Source organism: Macrobrachium rosenbergii, chromosome 29, assembly GCF_040412425.1.
Source record: "Macrobrachium rosenbergii isolate ZJJX-2024 chromosome 29, ASM4041242v1, whole genome shotgun sequence".
Lineage (NCBI taxonomy): Eukaryota > Metazoa > Arthropoda > Malacostraca > Decapoda > Palaemonidae > Macrobrachium > Macrobrachium rosenbergii.
Window position 1 is genome coordinate 4280699 of NC_089769.1, and position 13843 is coordinate 4294541.

The window sequence follows — 13843 nt, forward strand, 5'->3', positions numbered from 1 at the left end:
TGTGTACAATGTCTATATCGTACTGGACGACTCTCTATACTCACGTGACTCAGGCGGGCACAACAGAACGCACTCCCAACGTAAAATACAGAGTATGAGCACTGGTTTGTCATAGTATAATATTATATATTTAAAGAGGTACTCTACATCTTAAAAATTATTGTCCATTGACAAAGATATGTCCATGGACTGACCACATTTTAACGTCTTTTATTTTACTTTGTTTCTATACAACTTTGTCAAAAACTGGACACTAACGCCACCTAATGCGATTATAAAATTGAAAATAAACAAAGCAAGTAACACGGCTTATCATAGACCTATTCGCCGGCTTAAGCAAAAATGATCATGACTCGATATCCGGCGGACTTTTTTCAGTAATATTTTCAACATTCTGCAGCATTGTAATTATTTTTTCTATCTTACGTTCAACATATATCCATACCACTCAAGCCTATGGTAAATTAGCATAGCACTACCAAATATTCACAGACGTTTTGCTGCCCGTACAAAAAATTCTTATTCAATTACAAGAATTCCATTCTTGTATTCACAAGCCTTATACAGTTTGCCTTCTTTGTAGTCACAGGGTTTTACATAGGACGTTTACTTAATATCTTATTATTCAACTGTAACATGTAACAAAACAATGCGATAAACAGAAAGATGCAAATACATAAGAAGTTATCCAAAAGATTTCACCTTAATTTTAATTTTCTTTATGTGCATATTTCTTTTTATTAAAAGCAAACTTTTCTCAAAAGAGAGAGAGAGAGAGAGAGAGAGAGAGAGAGAGAGAGAGAGAGAGAGAGAGAGAGAGAGAGAGAGAGAGAGAGCGTTGCTATCATGGGGGAGAAGGGACCTTTTAGGTGTCTCTCTCTCTCGGGAGGGGCTAATCTATGCTTACTGCCCATATTCACGAAGATATTATTACGAAAAACGATCTACGAGGCATGTAAAGAAAGTAGATGAGAGCCTGCATTACTGTGCGTGTAATTGAACTTCTCAGACGCATTGAAATGCACGTGGATAATGTCTCAGTTTAACACATTTGCCCAGATGCAGTATACAATTGTTCTAATCTGAACTTTCGCTTTCATAAAAGTGACGTGCTTACCCTTCCAGAGATTATTTTAAGAATGAAGAGTGTGAGAAATCAGTTAAAAGAATTATCTTACTTAGCAGCAAGAGTTATTTTTGCTTACATTTACTATGTATACACGTTTACATACGAGTCTTAAAGTCATGTATCAAGTAAGTAAAGAACTTTAATGTTAATGCTCGTCCAGAAGTTTATGGGTTATAATATTGTCATGAGTTGTTATAACATGAACGATATCCTAAGTTACAACCCACAATATTTTAACTTACAATGATCACTGTATGCGGCGTGAGGAAGTTCATTTTCGTCCTAACTTCACCACCTTCTTTAAGTTGCTACGCTTTTCAGAATGAGCAATCAAACAATGTAACTTCCTTTTTTGAATAAGGAGTTGTGTTGGTTTATATTCCATGAACTTTAGATTAAAGACAGATGACCATGCAACAACCACCTCGAGTGTTGTGCTATTTGCAATCCTAAACGTACAATTATACAACGTATGAGAGTGCAATAGTGAAGGAACAGACACAACATTATGATATAAACAAACTTAAGTAGGAATCATGATGAATATCTAAACAAAACAACAAAAGCAAGACTCACCATCCAAGAGATATTGATGGTGCTACAGGAACTCTAATGCATTAGCCTCCAATATACAAAATACAAAATACATTTATGAACTTGCACGAACACCAAACCTTTTTCAGTGCTTGGAATGCCTTGCTACCAATCTAAAGAGCAGGTCTCCGCTGACAGGTACTAATCTTCAATGCTGAAAGAGCTAACGCCGTGATAGCTGAACGCTCTACTTCGCCTACCAGATCTACTCTGCGAGAAATTCCGCGTAGAGGTGAACGAATAACGAGCTCTCTGTATGTCTACATTGACGCTGGTGCTCTCTCCCTGGTCGTCAGTATCCTCATTCGATTTGAACGAAGACTCCTGGCTCTCTGAGTCGGGGTTCGAACTGAGCGTTCCACTGCAGACCTCGAGAGTTGATCCGGAGTTGGTCGCCCCTTCGTCGGGAGAGGAAGACGCGCCATTTGCCGATCCAGCAACACCCAAGAGCTGCTGCGTTTCCGATTCCTGCTTCTCGATCAAAACACTGTCCTCTAGAAGTCCCTGGGCTTCTTGAGGCACCGACGAAGCCACAGAAGGGCGATCACGAACGCCTTTCTTCGTGACGTAGCCTGAAACAGGTGGCTGTCCGGGAGACTGGGAGTCACAACGGACGCTTTGGCACGTAACGGGTTCGTTTGCTGCAGCCCGTAATCTGTCCACCTCGCGCTTATACTCTTGGCCCTGCGCTGTGTGATAGAACGAGACCGTCCTGCAAGGGAGTAAACACTAAACAATACGATGACCAGGAAATATGTTGAGTAAGTTTTATCTAAATTACACTAATCAGCAATTTAACTTTCAGTTTTCCCTTTGGAATTTTTATTATGTCATCAACAATAAGGGAAACAACTAAAGGTTTTCCTAATTTTTTTTTCATAGTTTAGAAGACTCCTCTCGTTAACCATCAGTTAAGATGCAAGTAAGTCAGTAAAGAACGCTGCCCTGCTACAAAGGCTTGTTCTTTCTGTTTCACAATACAGCAACTACAAGCTGAGGAGCTGTACTTGCAAAGGAGATTGTATGGGAAAAGGAGGCAAGATTTTGGTAGACTGGGCATATCCGGAAGTGTCGTAGTAATTAAGGGAACTACCAAAATGAGTTCCCATGGGAACATGATCTTGATGTTCTCATCTTTCTTACTGTAGAAATTATGGGTCTATGCCGATAAAGTTCTTATCAACTGTTCCAGTTATAGCTCTAATCAACTCTTCTACTTCGATGGATCTGCAGCTTGCCGTTAGTGCAGTTTACGTGGTGCACTGTAGGCATTACTAAAAGGCTTCGCAGCGTCCCTTCCGGCATATTATCCTTTTACTTTACCTCCATTCCTGCTTCCTTTCTTCTGTCATTCTGTCCAACCACTCCAACTCTGCCTTTTCACTGTCTTAAGCGCTTTCGGCTAAGAAGGATACAAGTCCATATCCGCTCATACATACAAAGCTCTGTCGGTTTCTGATGCACGTTGCTAGAGCTGGATTAGATCCACCCCCACCACCGTATAAGACGCCGTTTTAGCTTTTACTGTTTTTGAAGGTTAAAATACTTTTTTTTATATATAGAACTACTAATCAATTTTCCCTGATGTGTGCGCATTTGTAGTAGTCACACTGACCTCTTCAAAGCTAAGAAGTGATTGTACACACACAACACACACACACATCTATCTATCTAACTATCTATCTATCTATATATATATATATATATATATATATATATATATATATATATATATATATATATATATATATATATATATATATATATATATAAAGCCCTTTTTACATGCACAGGCTCATGTTAAATAGTTTTATATATCAATGACTTATTTCAACGAATGACAGTGAGATTTCTTTAAATCGCTTCGAACAGATTCGAAGTCACTGTAACGTTCGTTAGAACAATATCATTCTCACTCGAAGGCCGCGAGCATCCAAAGGACTTCAAAGCTTAAAAAAAAATGCAGAACGAGAAAACACTGCTTTACCTGAATTCCTCAGCGAAACAGGGCGAGGTCTGAGAGTACAGAGTCTGGACTATTTGGGGGAAGTAGGGCCTGAGATTCTCGACCCTGTTCCAGCAACTGGTTATCAGGACAGCCAGGGAGTGTGGGGTGTCACTGGCTATCTCCGATTCCAGGGTGTTCCCTTCGGAAATGTGGTCCCATATCCTCTGGTCTGGGACTCTCTGCAACAGGATAAGGACCGTCATGAAACAAAGGCGCAAAATTTCACAGGATCTTTGCTACCTAATGTTGGGACATCAAGTATCAAAAGGTGAGCTTTAAAATGCTGTGTCAGCTCATAAATTCTAAAACTCATTTACATCAAACTCATTTACAAAGAACTGAAAAATCACAACTATATACACAGAAGGCATTTCAGCCCCTACCACAGAATACAGTATTTGAGGAATTCCACAACAGTTTGGGTCAAAGTGCCAAGACGCGAAAGTAGTCCCAGTGTCGTTTATTTAATTTCCATCACCACAAATTGAGTAAACCTTAATTTACCAAGTATTTGTGCTTACTTAATTATCATCTTTAAGACTGATGCACCTAAAGAAATATATATCCATTGTCTGTACATATTATTTCCCCTAGTTTTGATCTTTTCAGCATTTTAGCCAGCAGTAAGCTGTAGTCTGCTACAAAAATGTATTTAGCGCCATCTGTTAACGTGACGACAGAAAACGACTCTAAAAAGACAAGGAAAGAGACGAGGCTTATTCAGGCATCTGAGCAATGAAGGGAAAACTCGTCTATTTTCAAGAGGCGACAGTCTCTACGCACGAAGATATTTCATCCCAGAAGTTAAATGTGAATAAAACTTGAATAATAACAAACAAAAAAATGTTCCAAACCTTGTAAGGCGTTGCTCCCTTCGTCAGGATTTCCCAAACGACGACGCCGTAACTCCACACGTCACTCTGACTGGTGACCCTTTTGTGATTGAAATACTCCGGGGGCAGCCACCGAACTGGGACACTTATCGTGGTCTCTGTGGGGAACGAGCGAATGAATGGCTAAGTTATCTGGCGTCATTCTTTAAGGGGAAATAAACAAGACTATAAGTCTTTTTAGAACATTATGCTGTCCTGTTTGTATTTTCATAGGGTATGTGGACGAATCATGGATGGTTTAAATGAATTTTGCAACTCAAGTAACATTTGCGCGGGTATACGAAAAACTCTAAGGAAATTGCACTCCACTTTTAATTTCTCGCGCCAATTTTTTCTTCATTTTATTATTATTATTATTATTCTTATTATTATTATTAAACCAAGATGGAACTATCGCTGGAATAGCAGAAGGTCTCTAATCCAAGGACCCCACCAGGGAAAGCAACTCAGTCCAGAGAAAAATTGAGGAGTAAATAAACTATGACAAAAAAAGGATAAATTACAAAGTAAAATCAGTAAGATAACGAATAAACTTCGAAGTGAGACTCATGCCAGCTTACTCAACAAATATGCATTTGGATCAAGAAATTCTGAAGTTCCAAAGATTCAACTACGGGGCTAGGAAGGCCACTCAACAATCTGGTAGCAGCATGAATAAAATGAACTTCATATAAAAGGTAACCTGTTAAAATTAGCTATATATCAATTACTACGTGGTGCATCATAAAGTTTGGGAAGGTCTGAATGCAAAGGATAATAAGAATTATGACAACTTTTTACTGAAAAGAGTTTTGTTAACTGAGCTTGTCAGATGAAAAGTGACGCTGGAAAATAATAACTACATGATTCTGTCTTTTTGTTCGACTCTTTATAAACATTTTATTTATATATCTAGTTTTATTTATATATTTAGTTTTCTTATATTAAGAACAACTCCTACTTACAACAACTGCAACACAGTAAGACCTGAATAGAGAGAGAGAGAGAGAGAGAGAGAGAGAGAAGACTACTTACTTATCTTATAGTAATTGTTATCGGTGACCCGAGACATTCCGAAATCCGACACTTTGACGTGAAGGTTCTCGAAGAGCAGACAGTTTCGGGCAGCCAGGTCCCTGTGGACGATGCCACGCTTTGCCAAGTAGGCCATTCCATCGGCAATCTGGATGGCCAGGGCACACACTTGCTGTTCAGGAGAGGGGAACGTCAGTAGGATGAGGAAAGGGAAGCGTCAGTGTAGGGTGAAGTTCCCATTCGCTGTTTCGGAAATACTGTGCATTTCAGCTGACTACCATCAACCTCCTACTTTTCCTTCTCCTTATTTTACCCTCCTCCTCCTCCTCCTCCTCCTTTCCCTTCTCATCTCCTCCTCCTCCTCCTCCTCCCCTCCTCCTCCTCCTCCTCCTCCTTTCCCTTCTCATCTTTTCTGGCTCCTCCTCCTCCTCCTCCTCCTCCTCCAGGAAATGCAAAATATGTCCATATTTTACGTTTAAACTTGGTATGCGTAACTGTATATTTATATTAGTGAAACTCTACTACAGACTAAACCATAATCGTTAATAAAATATCTTTACGAGACGGTCTCCTTCCTAAACAGTAATAATAATAATAATAATAATAATAATAATAATAATAATAATAATAATAATAATAATAATAATAATAATAATAATAATAATACCTACATGGCAAGCATCGGCGAGTTACTGGCAGAGTGCAGTAACCCTGAAAAATCAGTCATTGGAAAGATGCAGAAAACTCTATAAAAATTCAACGCAACTGAAGCAGCTATCACCTTCAATACTCCATGTCTGAAAGAGGGCCTACTAATAATATAATAATAATAATAATAATAATAATAATAATAATAATAATAATAATAATAATAATAATAATAATAATAATGAAGCGCAAAGAACGCCACCAACCTCAAGAGTAAGCGAGGAGAATATACTATTGTCCCGAGGTCGGAGCGACTCCAGGTACGAGCGCAGATCTTGCAGGGCCAAGTCCATGACCAGGTATACCTCGGAGGGCCCTGCCGCTACCCCGTAGGGCTTGACCAGGTGGTGACAGTCGAGCTCCCTTGTGGAGGAAACGCCCTTGTTAAGGTTTGGTCTGTCAACGAGTTTTCTAAAGGTGCTGGTTGGCAATGTTTAATGTCTTTGGCAGCTTATGCGATATGGCTTAAGATCGTACTCGCTCTTTTAAAGGGAATGTAAGGATTCATTAGTGAAAGACTGTGTTCGTTACTGAAATAGGTTAATATATATACTGAAACACATATGCATATATATATGTGTAATATAATTATATATACTACTATATATATATATATATATATATATATATATATATATATATATATATATATATATATCTATATATATATACTATACATATATATATATTATATATATATATATATATATATATTATATATATATATATATATATATATATATAAATATATTATATATATATTATATACATATATCTATATATATATATATATATATATATATATATATATATATATATATATATGTGTGTGTGTGTGTGTGTGTGTGTGTGTGTGTGTGTGGCTATCATGATTCTCTAACTCAATCATAAGCATGTTAAAAAACAGGTACTTATTTCTGTAGCCTAGCAGTTGAAGACTCATTACTTTTTTTTAACATTCTCTCTCTCTCTCTCTCTCTCTCTCTCTCTCTCTCTCTCTCTCTCTCTCAGTCACTTTACTGTACTGCGGCCGCAGTAGCATCATGGAGTGTTTCCGTAACATTAGGAAATAGACGTTTTGTATTTTTGGGCTTCATAAAATTACGAATGAACTGGTCGATGTGAAGAAGCAACCACATATAATGAGAGATGATTTTCGGAGGAGGGAAATTAAGACTGCTGAGCGTGAAGCTATATTTGCCGAGCGGAATGGACAAACTGCCTAACTTGAAAGTGTGCAAGGGGGTGTCACATGACGACACACCGAATTTCCTGGGGCCACTGACTCATTAAACTAGCAATTTTGTTTTTTCCTGCATAGATAACAATAGCTATTACCACCTAACATCACTAATCCAGGCTCAGCAATACACATCCTTCTTCATTCTCTACCGAGGGGTTTTTCGTGTTCTGTTATAGAGAAAAAAAAACTGACGGTAGACACTGTGTTATGACCCTTTTACATTTTTACATGGCTTTTACCATCTTATTATCATCAGATGTAAAAGCAGTCAAAAATAATTCAAAGTTAATTTTCATGTGTGGATGTACGTTTGTGTGTAATGTACGAATATTTAAAGACTGCAAAAATGTTTCACATGACTACTACCTGCACAGACAAACTTGCGCATGTGGGTGGAGCCTATATGAAGCGGCATATTAGTACACATTATGGTATAACCAAAACCTGTATATACAATCGGGTAAATTACGTAAATGAAATCTGAGGAAAAATGAGAAAGCTGTAAATGAAATCAGAGAAAAAAAGAGAAAACTGTAAATGAAATCAGAGAAAAAAAAAGAGAAAACTGTAAATGAAATCAGAGAAAAAAGAGAAAACTGTAAATGAAATCAGAGGAAAAAAGAGAAAACTGTAAATGAAATCAGAGAAAAAAGAGAAAACTGTAAATGAAATCAGAGGAAAAAGAGAAAACTGTAAATGAAATCAGAAAACAAGAGAAAACTGTAAATGAAATTAAGAGAAAAAAGAGAAAACTATAAATGAAATCAGAGGAAAAAAGAGAAAACTGTAAATGAAATCAGAGAAAAAGGAGAAAACTGTAAATGAAATCAGAGAAAAAAGAGAAAACTGTAAATGAAATCAGAGGAAAAAAGAGAAAACTGTAAATGAAATCAGAGGAAAAAAGAAAACTGTAAATGAAATCAGAGGAAAAAAGAAAAACTGTAAATGAAATCAGAGGGAAAAAGAGAAAACTGTAAATGAAATCAGAGAAAAAAAGAGAAAACTGTAAATGAAATCAGAGAAAAAAAGAAAAACTGTAAATGAAATCAGAGAAAAAAAGAAAAACTGTAAATGAAATCAGAGGAAAAAAAAAAGGAGAAAACTGTAAATGAAATCAGAGAAAAAAGAGAAAACTGTAAATGAAAACAGAAAAAGAGAAAACTGTAAAAATCGGAGGAAAAAAGGAAAAAGAAAACTGTAAATGAAATCAGAGGAAAAAAGAGAAACTGTAAATGAAATCAGAGGAAAAAGAAAAAAAATGAAATCAGAGGAAAAAAAGAAAACTGTAAATGAAACCAGAGGAAAAAAGAAAAAAACTGTAAATGAAATCAGAGAAAAAAAGAAAAACTGTAAATGAAATCAGAGAAAAAAAGAGAAAACTGTAAATGAAATCAGAGAAGAAAAAAAGAGAAAACTGTAAATGAAATCAGAGAAAAAAAGAGAAAACTGTAAATGAAATCAGAGAAGAAAAAAAGAGAAAACTGTAAATGAAATCAGAGAAAAAAAAGAGAAAACTGTAAATGAATCAGAGGAAAAAAAGAGAAAACTGTAAATGAAAACAGAGGAAAAAAGAGAAAACTGTAAATGAAAACAGAGGAAAAAAGAGAAAACTGTAAATGAAAACAGAGGAAAAAAGAGAAAACTGTAAATGAAAACAGAGGAAAAAAGAGAAAACTGTAAATGAAAACAGAGGAAAAAAGAGAAAACAGTAAATGAAATCAGAGGAAAAAGAGAAAACTGTAAATGAAAACAGAGGAAAAAAGAGAAAACTGTAAATGAAAACAGAGGAAAAAAGAGAAAACTGTAAATGAAATCAGAGGAAAAAAGAGAAAACTGTAAATGAAATCAGAGGAAAAAAGAGAAAACTGTAAATGAAAACAGAGGAAAAAAGAGAAAACTGTAAATGAAAACAGAGGAAAAAGAGAAAACTGTAAATGAAAACAGAGGAAAAAAGAGAAAACTGTAAATGAAATCAGAGAAAAAAAAGAGAAAACTGTAAATGAAATCAGAGAAAAAAAAGAGAAAACTGTAAATGAAATCAGAGAAAAAAAAAGAGAAAACTGTAAATGAAATCAGAGGAAAAAAGAGAAAACTGTAAATGAAATCAGAGAAAAAAAGAGAAAACTGTAAATGAAATCAGAGGAAAAAAAGAGAAAACTGTAAATGAAATCAGAGGAAAAAAGAGAAAACTGTAAATGAAATCAGAGAAAAAAAAGAGAAAACTGTAAATGAAATCAGAGAAAAAGAGAAAACTGTAAATGAAATCAGAGAAAAAAAGAGAAAACTGTAAATGAAATCAGAGGAAAAAAGAGAAAACTGTAAATGAAAATCAGAGGAAAAAAGAGAAAACTGTAAATGAAAACAGGAAAAAAGAGAAAACTGTAAATGAAAACAGAGGAAAAAAGAGAAAACTGTAAATGAAATCAGAGGAAAAAAAGAGAAAACTGTAAATGAATCAGAAAAAAAAAAACTGTAGGAAAAAAAAAGAAAACTGTAAATGAAATCAGAGAGAAAAAAAGAAAACTGTAAATGAAATCAGAGAGAAAAAAAAAAATCAGAGAAAAAAAAAAGAGAAAACTGTAAATGAAATCAGAGAAAAAAAAGAGAAAAACTGTAAATGAAATCACAAGAAAAAAAAAGAGAAAACTGCAAGTGAAATAAAAAAAAAAAAAAAACACTGAAAATGAAATCAGAGGACAAAGAGAAAAGTACGACAACGTACAGCATGATCTTGGCCTCGTTCAAAATCTCGCTCTTGGACCGACAATTAGAGATGACCTTCGCGGCAATTGGGACGGAGGACCTGGCGTCACCGACGCTCAGCACGCCCCCGTAAACGTTGCCGAAGTGGCCACTCCCCAGCTGGTTTTGGAACTGGATCTTGAGGTCGTTCCTTTGCAGGATGTGGGATTCTGGGAACATGCGTCGCAGATACTCGTTTGTCGAGGACGAACCGGCTGAGGGAATGAAACGACTGAGAGGATTATTTGTCGATGACGAAGAGCCTTAGATTAGGCGAAAAGGACCGTGGCTATAAATGGGAAACACACCGCGAATCTGTCTACTTACCCAGAGCTTTGAAGAATTGTTGAAAACAGAAGGAAATATGAAAAAGTGTAACACCAAAGAAGTCAATACCACAAAGGCGATTGCCTACAACATAAATTGTGAAAGGGGGCAACTCTGCCCGAAAAACACACATATATATATTGGGAAAATGGAAAAAAGAGAGAGACTTCTTTGGAGCACTAACCATCATCTCCGGCAGGGGCTTCATTCCATGCATGGTCGTCAGAGTCAGAGTCCTTCTTAGGGGTCTTCTTGAAGAAGAAGAACGTTACCAATGCTATCAGGATAATGGTGAAAACTAATACCATAGTCCATATTGTGGTGCTTGGAAAGACAGTGGCAGTCTCCATCTGGAATAATAATAATAATAATAATAATAATAATAATAATAATAATAATAATAATAATAATAATAATAATAATAATAATAAGAGGAGCAGGTGCTGTGGTAGGAACATCAGTTATATTGATGATAATCATTATAACACAAGTCAGCCATAATAATCAAAACAACAATCACATAATAATAATATAAATAACAATATTTATATAAGAGATCACCAACAACAATTCTAATATGACTGTTCAGAGTGAATCTATAACAGCGAAGAAAATAAAACCTTTAACCAACAAAACAGCACCAGTAACAATAACAATGCTAATCTGACAAGACTCATCTTCTTACCATAAGGGCAAGGACAACACTTGTAATCCAACATCACAAAGACATGAAAACATGGAAGGCAGAATAAAAAAGTAAAATAACACTAGTTAATGATTATTTTTTCGAGGGCAGGTGTTACAACTACCGACAGGTGTTTAGCAGAGTGGAAATGGCATTCAAGTGCACCTGAGATATCAGATGGGATGTTAGTTAGTCTTGTGGACAAGCCAGTGAGATGATTATGACTTGAACGGCCGAAAGAAAATCATGGCGTTGCCCTACATGAACAGGAAAACAGTTGTCAGGAACATGGGAAAAGTTTGTCAAGGGCAGTCACGCAAGGACGCAATGCTGTACTATAAATAGACAATGAAATATTGCTTTATCACTGTGAGAAATTTAAATAATTTCCCATTAAAAGATAGAAACAATCACTGAAATGCTGGTTTCTCGAAGTGAGAAATTCAAATAATTTATATAAAAGGAAGATAGAAACATTAATGTCTTAATAAATTTAGGAACACAGAGTGAGATGGAACGGTCTGGCATTGCTCTATAAAATATTATTAATAGTTTCTATATAAAAGGTTAAGAAAGTGAGCTTTAACCTGTAAGAGAACATGAAATAAATATGATGCCATCAACAAAAACAATGAACAAGTACCCTTCAAGAAGAAAATAATTACATAATGCCCTAAAAAAAAAAAATTGCTCTGTCAAATGTAGGAGAACCGAACATTTCCCTGAAATAGGTAAAACCGCGTGGCCATTACCCTAGCAAGATGCTAGAAAAACTCAGTACAAACCTTCGAGTAAAGCTTAGAGCCTACTCATTTCGGCTCACAAGAGAAGAAAATTACAAACAAATTACACACTGCATTAAGAGGAAAAGTGAAAATTTGTCATCTTTTCCTAGCAGGAACACTCAGGCATTAACTACGAGCAACCAAATGGTGAAGTATTTCCCTATTGAAATTTTGACAAATACAAATCCCTTACAAGCGCTTCTCGCAGGTAGATGCTAAAACCAGGGGATGTCTAGGGAATTTCCCTAAGACAGGCAGGGAAATTAGGTATCATACTATATTACTATATGAGACTTAAAGGAGTTGAGTGTGTTCGTCCTTGGCCTGGTTAAACATTTAAAAGTGCTCTTACAGAGGTAACGAAAGTAAGCGCCGTCCACAGGAGGTTAACTCAAGGTTAACTGAGTAACTTAATTTATTGTGGAAGACATCAAATGAACTCAAACTGCTTTAACACGAGTAATGATTTTGCAAATGCCTCGTGGGATTAAATTTCAGGGATCCAAACTTCCTAAGCAGCCGTTAAAATGATATACGAAGTACAAAAAAAAGGAATGAATATATTTCTCATGGCAAAGCAATTGTCAAGAAAATTTTCCAATACGAAGAGAGGATGTTAATATAGAATATGAATATATTTCTAACATCAATGTGTAATAATAAAAAAGGCACATCTATGTCTAATAAAACTATAAATCAACTTGACAGAAAAACAAAATGAAAAATGAGAGCAAGGAGAGACCACATCCTAGCTGAGAAATTTTGAAAAACTCGAACTTCTTGTAATCTTGACTGCGCAGATTAAACTGACCAAGTGTTTATATAAAAAAGAAAAACATATGTGAGAAAAATTCACGAAGTGGAGTAACCATCAAACTTGGTCTTTACGAAACTGAAGTGGCCCCAATATTTCGTTTATGATGCCTCGTTTGTGATTCATAATCAAGTCTTCTTTATACACTGTACGTGGACCATTTTTTCTTTCCCAAAGTAAATGGTCTCGGATCATAACCGTGTGTTCATGACCAGTGCTGAATGAACCGAGGAACTGGATTAGGTTGTTTAAAACCAGAGACATACGCTAGACTGACAAAACAAGTTGACATGAATCTAGAAATCAAAGGAATAGTGATAACTAGGGAACGTGACATTTTACCTAAATAGAAAAAGAACTCCAGTCTTCGCACTAACAAAGACAGTTCAGAAATCGAAGCTGGCAAAGAACACTTGCCGGATCAGCCATCCATCCCATAAAAATTAAAACGAAGTCATCACGAAAGTTAGGCATCTGGTGGTTCGAACTTAATCTAACCAACCTAACTTAACCTAAACTCTTTCACCATTCTTCTAGATTGCGTCTCATTTGTACCCCTACACATATATATATATATATATATATATATATATATATATATATATATATATATATATATATATATATATATATATATAAAAGACAATTAAGCTGCTCTTGCCTTCCCCTTGATCCAAACGTCGACGTAGGCGTTGGAAGACGACGGGGATTCGAGACTGCTCTGACGCCGAGGACGTACACTCCCGGCTCCAGATCGCACAACCGAATTTCGTGAGTGTCGTTATTCTCCCTGAACTCTCGAGCGCCGATGCAGGACTCTGTGCAGTTCTGGGGGACGAATATGGAATGAGTGATTCATGCTGATTAATAAGCTCTCTCTCTCTCTCTCTCTCTCTCTCTC

At 36.0% G+C, this 13843-nt stretch overlaps 1 protein-coding gene across 1 annotated transcript in view; it reads right to left on the reverse strand.

The window, feature by feature from the left end:
* Positions 1 to 744: 744 nt before the first annotated feature.
* The window catches only part of LOC136854341 (insulin-like peptide receptor), a 46196-nt gene continuing 33097 nt past the window's right edge, over positions 745 to 13843 (reverse strand). Inside the window, exons 23-31 of the mRNA XM_067130639.1 lie at positions 13604 to 13770; positions 13006 to 13159; positions 10843 to 11008; positions 10312 to 10546; positions 6553 to 6709; positions 5639 to 5810; positions 4586 to 4722; positions 3711 to 3910; positions 745 to 2435 (exon numbers count right to left, since the gene is read on the reverse strand). Coding sequence (XP_066986740.1) covers positions 1865 to 2435; positions 3711 to 3910; positions 4586 to 4722; positions 5639 to 5810; positions 6553 to 6709; positions 10312 to 10546; positions 10843 to 11008; positions 13006 to 13159; positions 13604 to 13770 — 1959 coding nt within the window. The 3' untranslated portion in view covers positions 745 to 1864. The remainder of the gene's footprint in view (positions 2436 to 3710; positions 3911 to 4585; positions 4723 to 5638; positions 5811 to 6552; positions 6710 to 10311; positions 10547 to 10842; positions 11009 to 13005; positions 13160 to 13603; positions 13771 to 13843) is intronic.